At 46.3% G+C, this 21073-nt stretch overlaps 1 protein-coding gene across 2 annotated transcripts in view; it reads right to left on the reverse strand.

Annotated features, from left to right (window-relative positions):
* LOC146773073 (uncharacterized) overlaps window positions 1-21073 on the reverse strand; it is a 682875-nt gene that overhangs the window by 213183 nt on the left and 448619 nt on the right. For both annotated transcript variants that reach the window (XM_085638325.1, XM_085638324.1), the window contains one exon: window positions 9573-9670. In XM_085638325.1, coding sequence (XP_085494451.1) covers window positions 9573-9670 — 98 coding nt within the window. The remainder of the gene's footprint in view (window positions 1-9572; window positions 9671-21073) is intronic.

Here is a 21073-nt window from a genome sequence, read left to right on the forward strand (position 1 = left end):
GGTTTTCAGAGTCACCCCAAGAAACAAAGAGACCTTGTAAAAGGTTACAGCGTGTGTGGCGCATAGAGTACAATTAACATCATAAACGTATGTACCTTGCAGACTTAATGAAGTACCATTAAGATCTTAGGCATACCAATACAAATTACTATGCCCTACAAATTGAACACTCGAAAAATTGAACCAGGGAACTTTTCCAAGTAATTAAGTCTCTAACCTCCTTGGAATGCATCACTGGGACAATTCCCCCATCTACTGACCTCAGTGATCAAATTGCATTATCCTTTCTGAACAAAGTGAACATCTATATTTCCTTTCCCGAGAGAGCTAGGACTTTTAAAATGGCTCTCTCTTCCCTGGCAAGCTGCCAGATGCCCCAGGTAAGCTTCTTAACCTGCAACCTATTTCAGAGACTGATACATACAGTCCAATGCTTAAAGTAAATCTGGATCCCCTCTAGTACCCGCATCCCCAGCAATCCTGGAACAGGGCAGTGCTGCCATTGCACCAGTGTTGACGAAGCTACTTAATCTGTATTTGTGCACCGGTCTAGTCCCGAAAGAGTGGAAGCATGCTATGGTTATCCCTCTACTCAGAAAGCCGAACCTAGATCCACTACTGGCTTAAAACTTAAGACCTATCTCGCTACTACCTTACTTTGCTAAAATTGCGGAGAAGTTTGTCAACCAGCAATTAATGCAGTTTGTAGAGGAACATGATCTCCTCCACGAGACACAGTCTGGATTTAGACCCTCTTTAAGGACAGAATCTGCGCTACTTCTTGCGTCAGACTCAATATGTAAAATTGCTGATGAAGGTCAAACGGCGACTCCTGTCATGCTTGACCAGAGTGCCGCTTTTTATATGGTCTCTCTTGGCTTGCTACTTGACAGACTACATCATGCAGGGAGGGATAGGAGGTAGGGTACTGGGTTGGCTGGCAAGTTTTCTGGAGTATCACACTTTTCAAACTACTCTCCAACACTATGTCTTGTCCACTGAACATCTGAAACAGGGGGTGCCTCAGGGCTCAGCCTTGAGCCCGGCCCTCTTCAACCTGTATATGCGACCGCTGGCAGACCTGTTGGACACACATGGGGTGCAGACGGTGTCAAATGCAGACGACACACAGCTGATCCTCGCCTTGGCCCAGGACAACAGTAAAGTGGCAGAGGGTTTTAAGCTCTGCCTAGAGGACATGGAAAACTGGATGAAACACAGTTGCCTCAGGCTAAAATGACTGTAAAACAGATATCTTAGTTGGTGGCCTAGTATGTTAGGGTCTCCACCTTCTCCGAGTCACAAAGTTAAAAACCTTGGAGTCTGGTTTGACTCCACACTTTCCTTCTCTGACCAGATCTCCGCCCTCACAGGTACCTGTTTCGGGATTCTAAAAATGCTGAAAAAAATTCTAGGGCTCATCCCGGACGTTGCCAAAAAGACAGCGGTCCAGGCTCTTGTGACTTCTAGGTTAGACTAATGCGATGTTCTCTATCTGGGGGGCATTGAAGAGGAGCATATATATGCTCCAACGGGTGCAAGAAGTGGCAGATCGGATGCTGTTAAATATCCCTAAATTTTCACCAACAGGTAGTGCCCTGGAGACTCTCCACTGGCTCCCTATTGAGGAGAGGATCTCCTTTAAAGCCTTGGACTATGTCCATAGAATATTGCAGGGCTAGGGCATGAAATATCTCCCCCCATGATACACTCCTACCACCCCACGCGTTGTCTGAGATCGGCTGGAACTGGATTGGTCTGCATTCCAAAATTCAACGGAAAATGCTTTGGGGGCATCTCCTTTAAGCGCCTGGCAGCCAAGCGGTGGAATTCTTTACCTTTGCACCTAAGACTGGAGACATCAGAATCCGCCTTTAGGAAACAGCTTGAAACTTGGCTGTTTAGGAAAAATCTCTCTCCCTAGCTATACACCGCCCACTTTTTCCATAAGTATGATTTTAGCCTCAAATGAAATTCAGCACGGGGACACTCCGTAATGGAGCAACCATTGTGCTCTACAAGCTGAAATTATAATAATAATAATAAAGCGTGGTAAAGTCAGTGAAAGTTGATTAGTGCAGGCAAGGACCTTGCAGTTAACATCGGCTGCCACCACGGTAGCGGACAGTTCCTGCAAGGACCTTTGATTTTAACGTTGCCTGCCTCCGCGCTTTATCCTTGAATGCAGATGTAAAGCGCAGTGGCAGCCAATGTTAAAATCAAAGGTCCTTGCATGCAGTGAGCTGCTTTCACTGACTACTATGCGAAGGCATATAAAAGCGTTGTGATGTCAGTGAAAGCAGATTAGTGTAGGCAATGACCTTGCATTTAAGGAATGCGTTACTGACCTGTAACTGCGGTTTTCCAGTATTGGTATCTTTCATAGATTCACATGCCTGACTCATTCCCCGTCGTCGGGATTGGAATCCCCGGTACATAACTAAAGTAATGTCTCACTAGACATATAGAGTAATAGGCCAAGGGCCTCACCTTAGTATTATATCCACGTCCTTTTGTAAAAAAGGACCAAACTTTGGAGAGGAGCCAATCAGCTATCACCACCCTCTAGAACCTTCCTGGAAGGAGCTCTAGTCCCTCAGATTTTCGTAAGCACAGTGCTAAGTAGTTGTATCACTGACAGAGCCAAAAGAGACCTTCCAGGGGAGGTGGGTGGGTTGCATGTGAATCTATGAAAGATACCAATACTGGATAACCGCAGTTACAGGTAAGTAACGCATTCCTTATCCAGTATTAGGGTATCTTTCATATATTCACATGCCTGAATCAGAGTAGTAAGCAATGATAAGCACATTTCGAAAGGTACAGTATACATGAATTCACCAGATAACATATCAACGTGAAAATAGAAAGGACCAAAAGTAATGAAATAGCATAGGAATAAAACACAATAGAGAAATGTGCGTATAGAAGAAAGGATGGTGGGATGAAAGGAAGGGATCACCTCTAATGAAATAGATGACGGAGCACCGCTTGACCCACTGCAGCATCTTTCATGCGTTCCATATCCAGGCAGTAATGCTTGGTAAATGTATGCGGCGTCTTCCATGTTGCCGCTCTGCAAATGTCCGCAATGGGCACACCTGCAAAAAGTGCCATTGAAGTAGAGATTGCCCTCGTGGAATGGGCTCGAACTGTGGAGAGCAGGGGTTGCCCCGCTTGCTGGTGACAAAAAGTAATAGCTGGGGAGATCCAGCGAGAGATTCTTTGTTTAGTGAGTGGGAGACCTTTCCTAGGTCGACTGTAAGCCACAAAGAGTTGGTTGGATTTGCGGAATGTCTTTATCTTGTCAATGTAGAATTTCAGGCAGCGTTTAAGATTCAAAGAATGTACAGTCTTTTCTGCCACTGTTTGAGGATTTGGAAAGAAGGATTGCAACACTATAGGCTCATTGAGATGGAAGTTTGACGGAACCTTAGGGATAAACTTCGGATTGTGCGTAGTATAACCCTGTCGTGTTTGAATTGAAGGAAAGGGTGTTGAATTGAAAAAGCATGAAGTTCACTCACTCGCCTCGCCGAGGTAAGGGCTAGAAGGAGCGCTGTTTTCCAGGAGAGATACTTAAGATCAGCTTTGTATATTGGCTTAAAAGGGTGTTTCATAAGTTGAGCCAGAACTGTGTTGAATTGCCATGAAGGAGGTAAAGTCTTTACTGGAGGTAATGTTCTAAACAGGCCTTTAAGGAATTGTTTGATTAACCGATGAGACCACAGAGAAGGGCCTGCAGATCATCTCCTGAAATGGGATATTGCTGCCAGATGGACTTTAATGGAGGCATGAGCGAGACCAGATTTCGCCAGATGAAGACGGTAAGGCAGTATTTGCTCTGGAGAGGATGAAAGAGGGTGTATTTTGTTTGACTTGCACCAGATACAGAACCTCTTCCATTTTAAGGAATATGTTTTGTTAGTACTATCTGCTCGAGCCCGAGCCAGAACTGCTCTACAGTCCGGAGGTATGTCAAGACCCTGGAACTCTCTGAACTCAGGAGCCAAGCTGATAATCTGAGAGGTGCTGGATCCGGATGCTGGACTTGTTGGTTGTTCATAGTTAGAAGAGAGGGAAACGGTTTCAACCGGATCGGTGGTTCCAGGGAGAGAAGGTGAAGCTCCGTGAACCAGTGTTGGCGTGGCCAAGCTGGAGCTATCAGGATGAGCGTGCAAGGTTCCGCTTTCAATTTCCTGAGAACCCTGGGAATCAGGGGAATTGGTGGAAAAGCGTATGCTAAGACGTTGCACCATGTGATCGAAAACGCATTCCCTAGAGATCCCTTCTGGGGATGCCAGCTTGCGAAGTGTTGACATTTGGCGTTCTGCTTGGTAGCGAAGAGGTCCAGAAGAGGGGTGCCCCATTGAGCAAATTAGCGATTGAGAGTCCGCTGATTCAACTCCCATCCGTGTCATGCTGTCTGTTGTCTGCTCAAAGAGTCGGCCAGAACGTTGTGTGTTCCTGGAACATACTCTGCTCGAAGAGAAATGTTGTGAAGTAGCAACCAGTTCCAGATTTTTTGCGACTCGTGAGAGAGTGTTAGAGAACATGTCCCTCCCTGCTTGTTTAAATAGTGCATTGTCGTGATATTGTCGGTCCGTACAAGCACTAGAGAATTCCTGATTCGTGGTAGGAATGCCAGAAGAGCGAGAGAAACCGCTCGTAGCTCCAGGAGATTTATGTGGTGTTTCCTTTTGGAAAGGGACCATTTTCCACTGATCTGGAGTTCTTGGAGGAAAGCTCCCCAACCTTCCAGGGACGCATCCGTTGTGATGGTATGTGGAGAAGCAGGAAGCAAGAAAGGCAAGCCTTGAGAAAGGTTCTGAGGGCAGATCCACCACCGTAGAGCCTTTATCATCTTAGGGGTCACCTGGATGACATCGTCGAATGATCCCGTACATTGGACCCATTGAGCTGAAAGCGCTTCTTGAAGAGGGCGCATGTGGAGGCGACAGAGTGGAACTAGTAGAATGCAGGAAGACATCATCCCGAGCAGGGATTTGAAAATGCGCACAGTAAGAGACTATTTGGATCTTATGCGAAGCGCCAAGGAGGCTTGTCTTTTTGCTCTTGTGAGGGAAACGCTTTCTTCTGGAGCGTGTCGAGAGTAGCACCCAGGAAAGTTATACACTGGGAAGGCTGAAGGACGAACTTGTCCTGGTTGAGAGTAAGCCCCAAACAATCGAAAAGCCTTAGACAGGCGTCGGAAGACCTGGACGCACCTTCTAGAGAGGGTGCGTTGACGAGCCAGTCGTCCAGATATGGAAAGACTTGATGGTGCTGTTGTCGGAGATATGCAGCCACCGGAGAAAGGCATTTTGTAAAAATGCGTGGCGCCGATTTGAGTCCGAACAGCAGGACACGGAATTGGTAATGCCTGCCCGCTACTGCGAATCTCAGAAATGTTTTGTGGTTGCGGTGGATCGGGATGTGAAAATAGGCATCCTGAAAGTCTAAAGACACCATGTAGTCGTCCGCATTGAGGAGCTGTAGTACTTCCTGGATGGTAACCATACAAAACGACTGCTTTTTCAGGAATTTGTTGCGATTTCTCAAGTCTAATATCAGTCTCCATTTCTTCTCCTTTTTGCGTATTAGGAAAAAACAGGAGTAAAATCCCTCCCCCCTTTGACGTAGAGGAACTCTTTCTATAGCTCCCTTCTGGAGCATAAGTGAAAGATCCTGGAGCAGAGCACGTACATTTTTGTGAAGCATAGGTCGGGGAGGGGTTTGGGGAGGAATTTGAATGAATTCTAGTGAATGTCCGAATTGAATTAGTTGCAGGACCCAACGGTCCGTTGTTATTTGCTTCCAATTGTTGAGAAAGTGAGAAATTCTTCCTCCAACTTTGGAGGGCAGAGAGGAGTTGGAGACCGGCGGTAGTGGGAAGCCATTGTCACCGAGCAGCGTCTTTCTGTCGACCTCCTTTGTCACGAAAGGAAGACTTAGTGTAGGTGGATTGCTGTTGACGTTGCTGGTATTGTGGCCGATATTGCTGAGTGGAAGAAAAGGAAGATCGGTGCTGGTAATCACCTCTGGCAGATGTTTGACCTCTTCCCCTTGAGCCACGAAAAGATGGGTTCTTGAATTGGAGGGTACCCAAAGCCCTAGCCGTGTCGGTATCCTTTTTTATATTCTGCAGAGCCTCATCGATGTGTGTTCCAAAGAGAAGCTGACCATCGTAGGGCATGTCTAAAACTTTTGTTTGTACCTCCGGCCGGAACGAAGTTGCCTTTAGCCAACCCTGGCGCCGTAGTACAGCTGCGCCAGCCGGTTGGCGAAATCCAGTAGAGGCGATATCCATCGCACAGTCTATGATCTTGGATGCAGATCGTTCGCCCTCCAGCAAGATCTTTTTTGCTTCTTCCTGTGAGTCATCTGGCAAGGCCGCAAGATATGGAGCGATATCTGCCCACATCTGCCTGTTATAGCGTCCTAACAGTGCCAAATAATTGGATGCACGCACTGTTAATGCGGACATGGACGAGAAACGCTTGCCGATATTATCAAGCCGTCTAACCTCTTTGTCCGGAGGAGCGGTCAGCAGAGCGGAAGGATTTTTTTATTTCCACTGAGCAGCTTGTGTGATTACTGAGTCTGGTTTAGGATAGCTGGTTAGGCAAGCTGGAGCAGTATCTGGAGCCCTGTCTTTTTTATCCAGACGAGGTAACACTGGAGGTAGCGAGGAAGGGTTCTGCAATATCTTAAGACCCTGATCCCATATGTAATCTATAATAGGGATAGATCTGACGGATTTATTAAAAGGCTCTTTAAAATCATAGAGGAAGCAATCCTGCTGGTAGGAAGGCATAGGTATTTGAAAACGCTGCGCCGCTCTTTCCACTATGTTGTGAAATCCCCCAATATCCTCAAGAGGCGAGTCAGCTGGAGCAGGCACTGGGGAAGCTGGACAAGGGTGTACATAATTGTCCCAATCATCACGATTAGATTGGGAATCTTGAAATTCCCCTTCTTCATGTTGATCCTCCTCCTCATCGTCTGAAGAAAGCGGAGGTGGAAATGTGACAGGCTCAGACTGCAAACTCAATGGTGGAGGCCGCGGTCTTGGCGGTGGAGACACAACTGTATGCGGAGACGTTGCAGAAGTGGGAAACCTCTGCTTATAGTCCGAAATGAAGAATTGCAGGTCAGAAACTAGAGATGCCGGTAAACAAAACATGGGAGGTGGAGGCGGATGGTATTCTTCAGGAGAAACTGCCTGATCTTCCTGCCCTTGATCCTCATAGTCTGAACTGTCCTGGTACTTAACGTTAAGTTGAGATGGGCTAGTCGCCGTCCGAAACATACTGCCATCATCAGAATCTTCTTCCTCCAAAAGATGTGCTGGAGGCAAGAGCTGGACCCTACTAGGTGAAGTCAGGCCCGACGTCAGCGTATGTTTAGCGATTTTCAGATGTACGTACGTACTTTTTAAGTTGGAATCCGTTGTCGTCGACGGTCCCATCGACGGTATAGTCGTCGACGGACACCATGGTAGATTGAGATCCCGTCGTCAGAGCCGTCGTCGTCGATGGAGGTTTCGTCGAAGGGGTCCTCGTCGACGGGGTCCTCGTCGACGATGAAGTGGATGTCGACGGGACAGTCTTCGGCGACGGTGTCGTCGTCGAGACAGTCGTCGGCGAGCGCAGCGTCGACGGCAATTTGGACGTCGACGAGGTCTTCTTTATCTTCAGCGTCGACGAGACAGACCTACCGGCCGTCGACGATGGAGTCGCCGTCGTCGGTGTGGATAATGATTGAGACGCGACAGAGGTTGAAACTGTCATCGTCGACGAGGTTACACTCAATGCCGTAGATGGAGATTTCCTCGTCGTTGAAGCCACCGTCGACGAGGTCGTCGTCGACGGGGTGGAAGAAGGCTTTTTGAAGGCGTGAAGAGCTTCCTGAGGAGAAACCTTCGCTGAAAGAGCCTTAGGAGGGACCTCTGAAGACTTTTTATGCGCCTTCTTTTGAGGTGGCTGCGACGAAGGGCCTGGAGAAGCCACCCTTGGTCTTTTCTGAGAGGACTGCGAAGATATTGAAGAGCCCTCACTTTCCTCAGAAGACAGTACTGAATCTTTGTCTTTAAGCCTCTGCAGCCAAATTAAGAGGCGTCCCTCACGATCTTTGAGGGTCTTGCAGGAAAAGCTACGACATACCTTACAGTCCTTTGAAGAGTGATTCGGATATAGGCAGTAGAGACAGTCCTTGTGTTGATCGTCCACATGAAGTCTCTTTTTCCACAGGAGCACAAGACCTAAAAAGGCCCTTCTTAGGAGTGTCTGCCATGAAGAACTGGAGAACTTTACTCCCGTAAGTAAGAAGCACTGGAAAGCCAAAAACAAGGAATGCTGAGAAGAGCTCAGAGGAGACTCCCTTAGCACGATGTGTTGTAGAAAATCTGAGGGACTAGAGCTCCTTCCAGGAAGGTTCTAGAGGGTGGTGATAGCTGATTGGCTCCTCTCCAAAGTTTGGTCCTTTTTTACAAAAGAACGTGGATATGTTACTAAGGTGAGGCCCTTGGCCTATTACTCTATATGTCTAGTGAGACATTACTTTAGTTATGTACCGGGGACTCCCATCCCGATGACGGGGAATGATTCAGGCATGTGAATCTATGAAAGATACCCTAATACTGGATAACATCCGCTGCCACCGCGGTAGCGGCCAGTGCCTACAATGACCTTTGATTTTAACGTTGTCTGCTACTGCGCTTTATTACTGAAGGCAGATCTAAAGCATAGTTGCAGCAGACGTTAAAATCAAAGTGCCTTGCATGCTCTGAGTCAATTTTACCGACTATGTTGCTGCTCAGCCAGGATCCCACTTACCTAACAGCTACTCCGGGAGGACCAAATAGGAAATAAATGTGAAGGGCGGTGCGAGCCTGGAAAAGCTAGGTGGCACGTGACTTCAGGAAGGATGTAACGTTCTTCAGCCCGCCCCAGCTAAGCAAATTCAGCCAATCTGAGCAGCTGGTTTGGGTGAGAGCAGGAAAGGGCTGATAGCTCTCAAAGACAATGAAGGAATACAAAATTAAACACTTAAATGACGTCTTAATAATTAGATAGCAGGCGCGAGCTACTCCCAGAGGGTTGGTGAGCTACCGGTAGCTCGCGATTGTCGTAGGTACTGCTCAGCATTATGTACGATTTATTGATTCAAGCAATAATTCATGAGCATCCTTGCTCACTTGGGGTTACATTCATTGTTGTCATTCAGTATTTGGTTTGCAATTGCCAATGATTGTTGCTCATGTACTGACTTTGCAATTGCCAATGCTTGTTCATGTAATGACTAAGCACCTTGAGGAACTCATGGCAACAGTTTGAATCAAGACACATGCAGACCACCCTTTCAACTGTCACAGTTGGAAACGTGCAACTCCTCATTAGCCTAATGATCAAAGTGCCCCCCAAATATGTGCCATCTAATTTTGTTTTATAATTGCTCCTTCTCAACCTGCGGCTCAACAGACAAGAAAACATGCGTAAATCTCTGTCTATTTAAAGCTGCACTGTGCTTTTAGTTACTGCTTGGCTTCATTGTTCCTGACTTCTACTCACCTGACTCCAGCTAAGCTGTCCTTCTTTCCGGATCCCCTGGGCCCCTGCTGACCAGTTTCTGTTGCTCTTTTCAGCATTTCTGTAATTCCCTGTAGTTCCTGGAAAAGAAGAGCATGACAGGTAGGTGAACTCTTTTTCATTTCATTTATTTCCAGCTCTTCTGAAATCTGCAAAAGACAAGGTAAATAGCAATTCTAGGTAACAGCACCACCTTCTGGAAAGATTTTGAAGTTCAGAAATATAAATGCTTGAAAACAACTTTGACGAACTACATTACAAACTATTTAAATGTGCTCTGTGCAGTGCATCATTATTCAGTAGAGAAAGACATATTTCTCTTAAAAAAACAGACTAGAGACTCACACTGCCAAGAACTGTTCTAGTATGAGCTTCACTGGAGCCATCTGTGAAGCAATTTTAGTATGTAAATAAATTGTTGGTTGTTTGTGCACAGTAAGCAGCTGTTATACGCAAGATAACAGTTATTATCTAAAAGTGATAATTTTATTCTTAGGAACTGAAAGCAGTCTAAAGAGAGACATCTCTATATAAGAGTCAAATGTAGGTTTTAGTGTATGTAATGCTGTTATACATACTGATTGTTCACGAATAATCCTTGACATCACAGTAAGTTAATGAGATACTCTTATTACAGACATTCATGCTACTTCATGTGAATTGTCTAATGCTGTCCAGCACTCCTGGTGTTACTTCCTGTTTGAAACCTGGAATACAGCACATCGGGGTGTCTGTCTCTCTCTCTCACTCTTCTCCCTCCTCCCCCTCCCCCCCTGGATTTTAGGTGAGTGGCTCGCAACAGGGATCAAACGGTTGGAGACCCCTGCTCAAGATTCCTGTGGGCTTGGCCTCAAAGATTGGCTGATGCCCAAACTGTTATAGAGGATTTGCGAGTCTTCATAGGGACATACGGAATTGGCACATTACATTCCGACCATGGCCCTGAGTTTAGCTCACAGGCTTACAGAAAAGCCATGGGAAGTTTTGGTATGGTCTTGCGGGACTCTTCTCCATATCATCCGGAGGGAAATTCGATTGTGTAGAGGAAAAAACGGGACTTAAAGCAATCCTTAACTACTATGGTATTAGGCTGCGGTGGCAATTTGGTCAATCACCTGTATGGAGTCCAGAGCGCACTTAATAACATGCCAAGAAATCCCTGGGGGGCCGTACTCCATATGAAGTCCTGTTAAGGATTCGAATGTGGGTACGTGACCTCAATTGTGACAGCACAATGGCGAATGAAAAACCATTTGAAATCAATGATCGTTTGGTTGTTTTACAGGAACTCAATGAATTTCGGGCATTACAAAGCAACGTCCAAGCAAAATGTACCGCCACTGGAGAAGTTAAAGTTGTTAATTTGTTCCGGCAAGACCTGCCTGGGTCCCGAAGATTGTGGACCTGGTCAGAGAAAAAATAGTGGACAAAAAAGAATTTGGGCCATCTTACATAGCGCCTGTACCTGTCCTGGCTGTCGAAGGAACAAGAACAGTACTTCTTTTGCCCCTTGCCGGCAAGGAAGAAAAGAGATTTGTCTCAACTGATTTGATCAAACCACACTATGTGGCCAATACTCAACGGTAGGCCACGTGGGCTCCTGGGTAGCCACTGATCTCCTATTGCTACCATACAGGAAGTTCATACGGAAAGATTAATAACCTTTGAAGATTCTACTCTACGATGTGAAGGAGTTACCACCGATGGAATGGAATCCGTACCAGTTAAAATTGAACAACAACAAAATGCAAATGAAACTCAGATGTCAATTTGGCCTAATACCGACATCCATGTGAAATATGTCTTGATACAGGTCAGTTGCCAGCTCCAAAAAACCTGCTGAGCTACTAAAGATAGATCGAACTGCATCTGGCTACTTCATCAATTTTGATACTTTCTCCCAGCATCCAAGTGAACCGGAGTTACCGCCACCGCCAGTTTCCCATAAACAACAAATTTGTGAGTTCTACCGTTGGCTAAAAAAGACTTACTTTGTTTTTCCCTGTCTACAGCTCTGGCTGGCAATTGGTCTACTGTTCCTAATCCTCTGGATATGTGTAGTGACTGTCTTTTTTCTGCTCCTAAATGGGCAGAACGCTCTACAGTCCAACATGTGGACTTGGTCCTGAAACCTCATGCATCATCCCACCATGAACAGAGAGACCTGTCCTTCGTGAACATTACCGCAGTTCCAGTTCCTGGAGGAATAGTTTGGGACAGAGTTACCTATGGTATGTATTGTCCAACTGAACTTTTAAAAATATCTCATTTATTTAAAATTTCTGCAAGTGATATTATCACCTCTAGTAACTTCTCTGATGATTGGGACTTTGAAACTGTAAATATTATGCTGTCTGATTTAGAACCGCCTGCTGCATCTTCAAATGGTGAATTGTATCATGGTACATCTAATTTTGACACAATGTTTTGTTACCAACATTATGGTCATCATATCTTGCACAAAGCAAGTATCCCACGTAATGTTTTCAATTATTATCAATGGGAACATTGCCCAACACCTCAGAGAGGTAGTTCAACAACATTTGCACAGAAGTTTGCTTAATATTCTAGGTTTAATACTTCAGACCGACCACTTATTATTATAAGCTTGCACCTACACCTGCAAAGAAAAATATGCTCACAAACAACAAGCTGATTTACTCTGCTTTCTTTATTTCCCAACTGTCTTTACAGGGGTTCGACTTTTGGAGGGACAAAATAGACACAAAATCTGTCTGGGGGACTAAAGATTGGCAAGTTCAGGGAACTGAGGCCTTATATAGAGCATGCCTCAATGCCTCATACCACATCAGATAATTTTCCCGAACGATACAGTGCAACAGACTTCCTGTCTTGGACAAGCCAAGAACAAAGATTTGAACATATCTTGGATTCCCTCTCTAACACACTTTGAGGATTCGCAGAATTACACATCACACAGTGAAGATACATTGGATACCATACTCCGTACTTACAATTCATCAGAACCCAATTGGAAAGGATGGTTGGTTTGACCTATCAACACAAATATGTGTCAGTCAAGATTCAAGGGTACCACCGAAGGGTTTAGTAGCCATAGGCCTGATCAGCCCTAAGTACAATCAGAACAATCGGAGTGGTGACATTTACAGTGTTGGAAAGTTAAGCCTAGAAAGGCTAAAGACCTCACTACTATCCCAATTGAAACAACACTTGTCCCTTCTCTCAGATGACATGGATCTTAGGGATTTTTTGTTAGATCCCCAGAAGTCACGTCAAAAGCGTTTCCTATATGATATTTACAACGAACTATGGGAAATCTCTCAACAGGAGGCTGCTGAGATATTGCGTGCGATTGATAGGGTTAACCTAGAAAAGGCTTTGGCTGTGGTTGACAATGGCATGACCTCACTAATATCCAGGATTTATTCACTAGGCAACATTGTGTCTTCTGCACTAGATATAATGGAACAGGATTTGTCTATTTCACAACATGGACAATCACAATTGCGATCCATTCTATTTTTAAGCCGGACTTTGCAATCATTGCTTTCTGGCCAAGTGCCCTGGTGTTATTTCAACAGCACGCCTCTGTTTTCTGCATACAACCTAATGGAAAGACAGATGGTAATGGCACAAAGAGATGCAAAATATATCATGTTGCACATTGAAAAATTAGACCGATTACCTTGTATCGTGGCTGTGAGAAGTTGGCCTGGCATATGCTGTTCCTAGTTATAGGGACACCTTGCACCAGTCCAATTCGACTCTTATTGATGAGAGGTTTAAGACAACCTTTAAAGAAAGCTATCCTAGTGGTAGCTGTGGAGAGCAGCCTTCAGGCTAAGTCTTGAAGGAGTGTTAAGCTTATTGTTTTACCATAATAACCTCTTGAATAACCAAATGAAAGAGTAGTCCACACAGGTATATATATAAAATATATGTATTTATTCCAGGCAGAATCCCACAGACACTTTATGTGACTAGTGGCAAAGTTACATGTTTAAACAAGCATTTATAAACACAATAAATAGCACAGAAATCAATGGACCCCAGGGGGGGACCAAACCATATACTAAAATAGTGGTATAAGAACCACGACAATTCTACAGGCAATGCCTAGGGCATTCAGGATCGCTTGCCCCTTCAGAATCCACCCACAGTTATGAGGAAGGGGACCCACGGGAGGCGTGTGCAGTGCAAGTAGCTGCTATCGGGATCGCAATGTTAGCCTATGGAGAATGTCGCGGTTGAATATTTAAAGTTAAAGGACACTTCTAGCAGTAGTACAAAGTTAAGGCTTGAGACTTAAGGCTTTGGAGAGCCCACCACCACGGGAGTACCGAAGTACCACAGTTACCTGCCCCAGCGAAGCCGGGTGCATAGGTCGATTCTTGTGTCGGGTCGCGGGCTGATTTTCAATGGAAAAGTAGTCCAAACTGCTGCTAGCTGAAAGCGTCGCTGGAGTCGTGAAGATTGAAGATGTAGAAAAGGTAAAGATGAACCTGAAAGCAGAGGGGACAGAGTCTGGGTCACGGCACAGTGACCAGGGAGCTCACAGGAAGGAGCTTGTGGATGTCGGGTGCTTCAGGTGAGGAAAGTACAGCTGGGCTCTGCAGTCACGGGCTCCAGGAGGCTTCAAGGAAGGCCAGCTTCTGGAGGGCGACTGTCCCACGTCGGATGAGGGTCGCTGCGGTGTTAGTGTCCCGATTGGATCCACTAAGCATTGGCAACCGCAACCCACGCAAGATGTACAAAGCAGCTGCTGGTGCAGACCCACGAGGTCTGAGGGTGCTCCCCTTTGGAGGGAGCGTAGAGCAGGCCTGGTGCAACCAGGGGAACTCTTGGATGTAACGATTGTCCTCCGTCAGGGCCCACAAGTCGAGAGACAAGGGACCGCGGAAGGCAGCAAAATGGAGTGCGTAAAAGGGCTCCCACGGGCCACCAGAGCGGGCCAGGGAGCTGAGAGTTGGCACAAATGCTGCTGGATGGTTGGCTCAGAAATGGGCCAAAGCACAACTTCCCCACTGGTCGGGGTCGTGTGCTGGGCAAGAGGTGGCCGGTGTCTCGGGGTATGCGGGGATCTCGACACCCACGTGGTCCAGGGTGCTCAGACTTGCTGGGCACACTCACAGGACGCTGGGATGCACTGCAGACCCACCTAGAGGTTGCTGGAAGGCGTCGAAGGTCGTGAGACCAATGAAGTTCCAACCGGGTATCTTGTCGTCTTTTAGGTGCCTGCCAAGCAGGGGGATAACTCCTTTATCCCAAGGGAGATTTCTTCAGTCAGCTGGGCAGCAGCTCGTCGAAGGTCAGTTCTGTAAAGTTCTGCACGAATCTAAGGCTCTGGGGCCATGTTATTCACTTATATCCCCAAGATTAGGGGATGGTCCCAATGAGAGCCTACCAATCAGAGTAGAGGCGGGAAAGGGTGGCTACACCCACTCCCCTTTGTGTGTTTCCCGCCTGGGCGAGGGGCAGGATGCCCCTGAACTGGTTCCAGGCGGTGTATGCAGAATTGGGGCTCTGCAGCTGCCTACGTGCAACTCTGAATGGACATTTGGTGCACCCACCCTGTTCCAATCCACATATCCTGTCTGGGGAGGTGCTGGCACCTTCCTGCCACAGGAGCCCTATTGTCCAGATGGCGAGGCTGGGGTTTTCCCCAGCAACAGCCAGCCAGAGCCGTGTAGGTGGCGGACAGTAGCCATTTTGTGGTACATGTGCACTTTTAAATTGGTTTCTAAAATCTACCGCTTTTCCCATATCACCCTTCTAGCAAGGGGGAATAGTACCCTCATGCCCATGGCTGGACTGGGGGTATGATTCCTTCATGTTTGACACCAAACACGATATGGTTCTGTGTTGCCATTCTCAAGTTATAGCGATGACGCGATTTACTTATAATGCGGTTAAGAGTATATGGTATGGCTACACTACAAACAACCCAGTAACGATTTTACACAGGTTGCAGAGAGGCCCTACTCACGTAGGGGTCCCCCCTCACACATACCTCAGCACCCAGCCCTGTAGGATTACCAGGGCCTGCCATAGGGCTGACCTATGAGAGTATATGTGTTGTAATGGTGTGGGATATAGGGTACCTACATCCCTGTAAGGGGTGCTAGCACCACCTTACCCAGACTACAGTAGTGGTCTGGTGGTGTCAGTTTGGGTGGCTGTCCCAGGGTGGCACAATAAGTGCTGCAGCCCTGGTAGGCCTACTGTGGGGCCCATGCGCTGGGTACCTAGGGTACCATCTACAAGGGACTGGCAGGGCACCCTCAGCATCCAATTAGGTTTGTACCTAGAGTACTTTACATCAGTTTTAGGGAGAAAGCAGATAGGCTGGGGTCCTGGATAGCAGGATCCCAGCCAGACTAGTCAAAAACCACTTAAATACCAGGCAAAAAGTTGGGGGCAACCATTAGTCAGATTCCACTCTCCTACAGTGGCTGAGTCACCTTCCACAAAATGGTTAATTCATGGCTACATTACACTGCCAGTCACAACTTTCCAATTTCAATACTGTCACTAGTATCACCAGGTAGGCAGGTATGAAGCACTAGGAGAGGGATACATTCATGAGTACTTGGGAATTACTGTACAGATTTAGATGCAGGAATGGGGACACTGAAGTTTTTCTCAGCGGTTCAAACTGTGAAAGTGCTTTAAGTGGTTCCTTAGTATGCAAGGATATTTTGCTTCACGGAGCGTGTAATGCTTCGATTGCCAACTTATCATGTCACTTGAAGGGTTCCACAGCTGCTGCGATTCATCCGGTGTCTGAACTGCTCTCGAATGGGAGTTATTTGATGTTGAATGATCCAGGCTGTTGTGGGATGGCACGAGGGATCTCATATCAAGTCACAGTAAGTTCCAGGGCTACTTGTTCTATGCAAGTATTGTTTCCATCGACCCACACAGTTAGAGAGGCAATGCTATCACCTTCATTGAATGTTTCCTTTATACGGTTTGATTCTCTGAGCAGACTGAAAGCCATTCTTCTACAAAAAGATGTGGCCTTATCCTCAGCCCGAGAGACGTTTGCTCTCCAGGTTGCAAGGTCTTCATCTGAGATACAGGCACTAGTCCGTACGAACTTAACGCTCCATTTCGGGGAAATGGTTCATTGTATCTTTAATATCTCTGACACGAGGGGGATTGGGTACCTATTTAAACATATAGGTTCTGGGCTAGTGAGCACCTTTCAGACAATCTTCGGAGTTATTCCAGCATTCAAATACTCCGTATAGGGAAGCATTTTTGGAGGGCTTTCACTGGTCCTACTACTTGCAGTGGGCATCCTGGTTTTAATTTTCCTGCTTTGCAATGGACGTCCCAGTTCATCTTGAGATGGAGAAGACACTGCTAGTGCCACGTTGTCGTGAACGCATGGTGCTTCATCTGGGCATACCTCGGCTTCAGAAGCTCAGCGAGCATTGGTTCCTATCATTCAGACCAGTCTGGATTGACTGCATCTTGCCTGTGTTCCGCTGCCTATTCTGAGGAACACAGGCAAATGCATGTTGGACCTGTGTCTCACACTTTCATCTGTTGTGCCACCGGACATAGATGTACTAATGGATCCCTTAAAGGCCCATGTGTATCAGTGTCCTCAGTATATTCCCATGTTGAGGACAGGATTCGTGGAGCCTCCACAGGCTGCTTTAGCTCCTGTCGGAACAGACAGCGGCTCTACAACAGGATCACTGGTATTGATCACCTTGTTTACCTAATACATGAGGTGTTACAGGGACCGTCATCTGCAAATGCGAGCGACAGTGATGTTGTGTTTCCCATACTAGACACAAACATTTGGCTCTTTGTGTGATGGGCACAATTCAGCCTTTTTCTAAAAAAAGACCAAATTGGAATGAAAACATTGGAATGAAAACATTGTTCTGTTTTATTTTTCTGCTCTCACTGAGCACCATGGCTTTCAATGTGCTTAGTTAGTCTAGTCATATATAGACTTTTTTAGTGGAATTTTAGAGTTTTTTAATTTTTATAGCATTGTGTTTTTTATATACCATGATTTTTAGAAACTAAGTTTAGACAATGTTTTTATGCTTTTATAACAGGCATATATTAGCATTAGTTGACCTTTTCGGCCTTCGGATGAGGAGTGGGTGTTATGTGCCCCAAACTAGGCCTAAGTAGAAAATAACCCTTCAGCTACATTTGTCCTACCTTACTCTACATAACGGTTCTAGCACTGACCTTTAACCCAGTTATGTGCTGAATAAATGTTGATCGGTCTTCTTGAAACTAGTCTCATTTATTATGAATGAGAATTCTTGAAAAAAATCCCCTGTACATGACGTACATAAAAGCATGAACATTCTCTGTATAAAAATCATGGTCATCTTCATCCTAGAGCCAAAGAACTAGTTTGCGTGATTGCAGGTATTGATTTAGGCTCATTTACATAATTCTACTCATAACATAGCGCTTGTGTTAGGAACCCTGAGGCTATTTTTATGGTATAAAAGAACCATAGCTTCACTAGATAATCAGAGAAGACGCTTCCAGGCTGACACAAGACACTGAGGGCCCGGCCTGCAGATGCTCCAGCACGCAGTGGTTTGACATTCCTTGCTGGGTGTCAGACTCAAAACCAAGACGGGGTCCTTCATTCTCTCCCTCCCATCAGGTAATAGGGTTGGCTCTTCCCTGGGGGATTCATGGCTTTACACACATACATGCTATGTACACTTAGGTAGGGGCCCCATTGTAGGAGTACACTTGATTACTGTCATGTTTATATATGCTTGCATATATTCGTTGTTTTAGCATCATGGTAGAATTCTATCACCTATTTACTCTGTTGGTGCTTGTAATCTATTACGTTAGCTTCTGTCTACTGATTATCGCAGCACATATGTTTTATACTAGAATGACGCTGGTTCAATAAATGCCTATTGAAAACGTCCCCAAAGTTTATTCTGTGCATTTCTCTGATACTAAGTGAGCACGAGTCACTGAGCGAAAAGAACTGTACTGTTTCCATGATCCCATATGGATCAAGGGTTGTCATGTTCGATGGTTGCCAGAGACTATTCGCTCCTTGGTAAGGTTAGGGGGCTTATGGTGGCACTGTGAGCTAGCTGGACTATAGGCTGACCTATACTGCGGGGGTGCCTGGAACCAGACTACGCACCAAGCCCTTAGTTTATGTTAACTACAAACATGCAGTTCCTATGTATTATTCGAACTACACAACAGGGTCTGTGTGTTCTACCGGATTGCGAAGGGATTGCTTAGCTGCCTGCTTTTTTATGTAACAGGAGTGAGGATTAGAGAGTTGCTATTCTTGGTTGATGGTTTGAAGTGGGGGGGACTAACATCAGACTTACTGACGAATTGTGTGTGAACATCGATCCACTATTGAAGTTGTTGATTCTTTTCTAGCATCTAGCTCATATACAGTTGGGGTCTGGATGCTGTGTATGGGAGTCTGCTGGCATTGGGTGACTGTTTTCTGCAAGGAATATTGCTTTATATCAGGCGTATATATCTGGTGTGTATCTATGGGTGCAAATCTCTCGCTAGGGCTGGGAGGGTGGGGGCTTTCTGGGTTGTGTTGGTTCTGTGGGGATGGGGGTGGGGTTTTCTGGGTTGTGTTGGTTTTGTGTGGGTGTGGTAGCGATGCTGTGCGTCCTGATGCTTAGATCTTTGTGGGCTTGTATGCACTCATATTTTGTTCTTACTTGTCCGGGGTGGGGGTCCGTTGGTTTTGTTCTGTGTTTTAATGGTTCAGTTGCCATCATGTCACGGGGGGATTAGAGTTGCACTGCAAGAATTATCCTATAATGAGTAAGCCAGGATCTTTTAAGCTCCTCACTTGGAATGTAGGAGGGCTTGGATCATATCAAAAATGGTATACAGAGCTCTTCTTTCTTAAGAGATATAAGGTGGATATTGCTTGCCTACAGGAGACTCATCTCTCAGATGGAGAAGCTACGAAGTTTGTGAAAAAAATGGAGGGGTCAGAATTACTGTGCCATTTACTCAACGTTTTCTCAAGGGGTACTTATTTGGGTTGCACCGGGGGTTCCCTTTACCCTTTCGTATATGGAGGCGGACGTGAAGAGTCATCATTTACTGATCCAAGGCAGACTCAACTGGAGGAGGTGGTCTTGGTCAATACATATGGGCCCAACATAGACTATGAGACCTTTTACCCAAAGGTGTGAGACATTATTTCACTGGCCTTAGATTCATGGGTTCTGTGGGCAGGAAACTTCAACTGCATACCCGATGGTACTCTAGACTGGCACCCCCCAAGACAGAATACCAAACCTAAAATGACTGCTGTGCTTCTAGAGGCCATGGGTCACCTGGGACTTTCGATATCAGGAGGGCTTTCCACCCCTTGTCTAAAGAATATACTTGCTATTAGCCGATACATGGTATCCATAGCAGATTCAACTGTATTTTGTTAACCGCCTCCCTGGATTCCAGAGTACTCACGGTATTGCATCTCTCCCACTAATTGTCTGACTATGTCCCTGTTTACTGCAAAATTGAGAGGGAGGCGGGGGGCTCTGTGGGTGCCTGTGACCTGGAGGCCATCTACGGTAGTCGTACAGGATCTGAGGGCAAGGAGGTTCTGGCAGCTGCACTGACAGATTTCTTTGAACTAAATTGGTACACGACGCAGTGGCGGTCGACTTAGTGGGAGACTATGAAAGCTGTGATTTGGGGACATTGCATAGGCCTTTCTTGTGGGGTCCGGCGAACCCTGCAATCCGCCCCTCCTCCCCAGCCACAATTTGGCGCTGGCTGGGGAGGAGGGGCGGCGGGAGGAAGCGTGAGTTCAGCGATTGGTCTCCGAGGTGCGGGATAGGCCTGAAAAGAACACACTAAAATCATATTCCTAACTCCTCCATAGGGAGGGAGACAGATCTGGGTGGCTTCTTGCCTGGATTCTTTGGTGGGAGAATCCCTGCCCCTCTACCTTCACCTTCAGTCCCCTTAGGGCCGTGAGGCATATACGCAGGGGGGCATAGTGGATGCCTTAAAATTACACCTGGAGCAGGTGTATTGAGAGGCAACCCCATTCGCACAGGTACACATCGATGCCTTCATGGCCTCCTTACTGATCCTGCAACTAGGAGAAATTGCTGATCGCGAGCTGTATGCTGATCTCATCTTGGAGGACATCTGTACAGCCTTAGGGCAACTGCCTGGAGGGAAGGCTCTAGACAGCAATGGCTTTCCCAACGAGTTTTACCAGATGATTGCCCTGGTTCATACCCATTACCTACTTGAGGTATACTTGGAGGCCAGGGCTTTGGGATGCTCCCGCCGTTTATGTGGGAGAGCTGCATCTCTATGATGCTGAAACCTGGCTCAGACCTTTCTGCCTATAGACTGCTTACAATGATCAATACATACACTAAAGTACTCTGCAAAGTGCTTGCCCTTCATTTGAGACCCGCGATTACACACTTAATTCATGATGGCCTATGCAGTTTTATTCCCGGTCTAAGTACCTC

The sequence above is a fragment of the Triturus cristatus genome, chromosome 12 (genome assembly GCF_964204655.1).
Source record: "Triturus cristatus chromosome 12, aTriCri1.1, whole genome shotgun sequence".
Taxonomy (NCBI): Eukaryota; Metazoa; Chordata; class Amphibia; order Caudata; family Salamandridae; genus Triturus; species Triturus cristatus.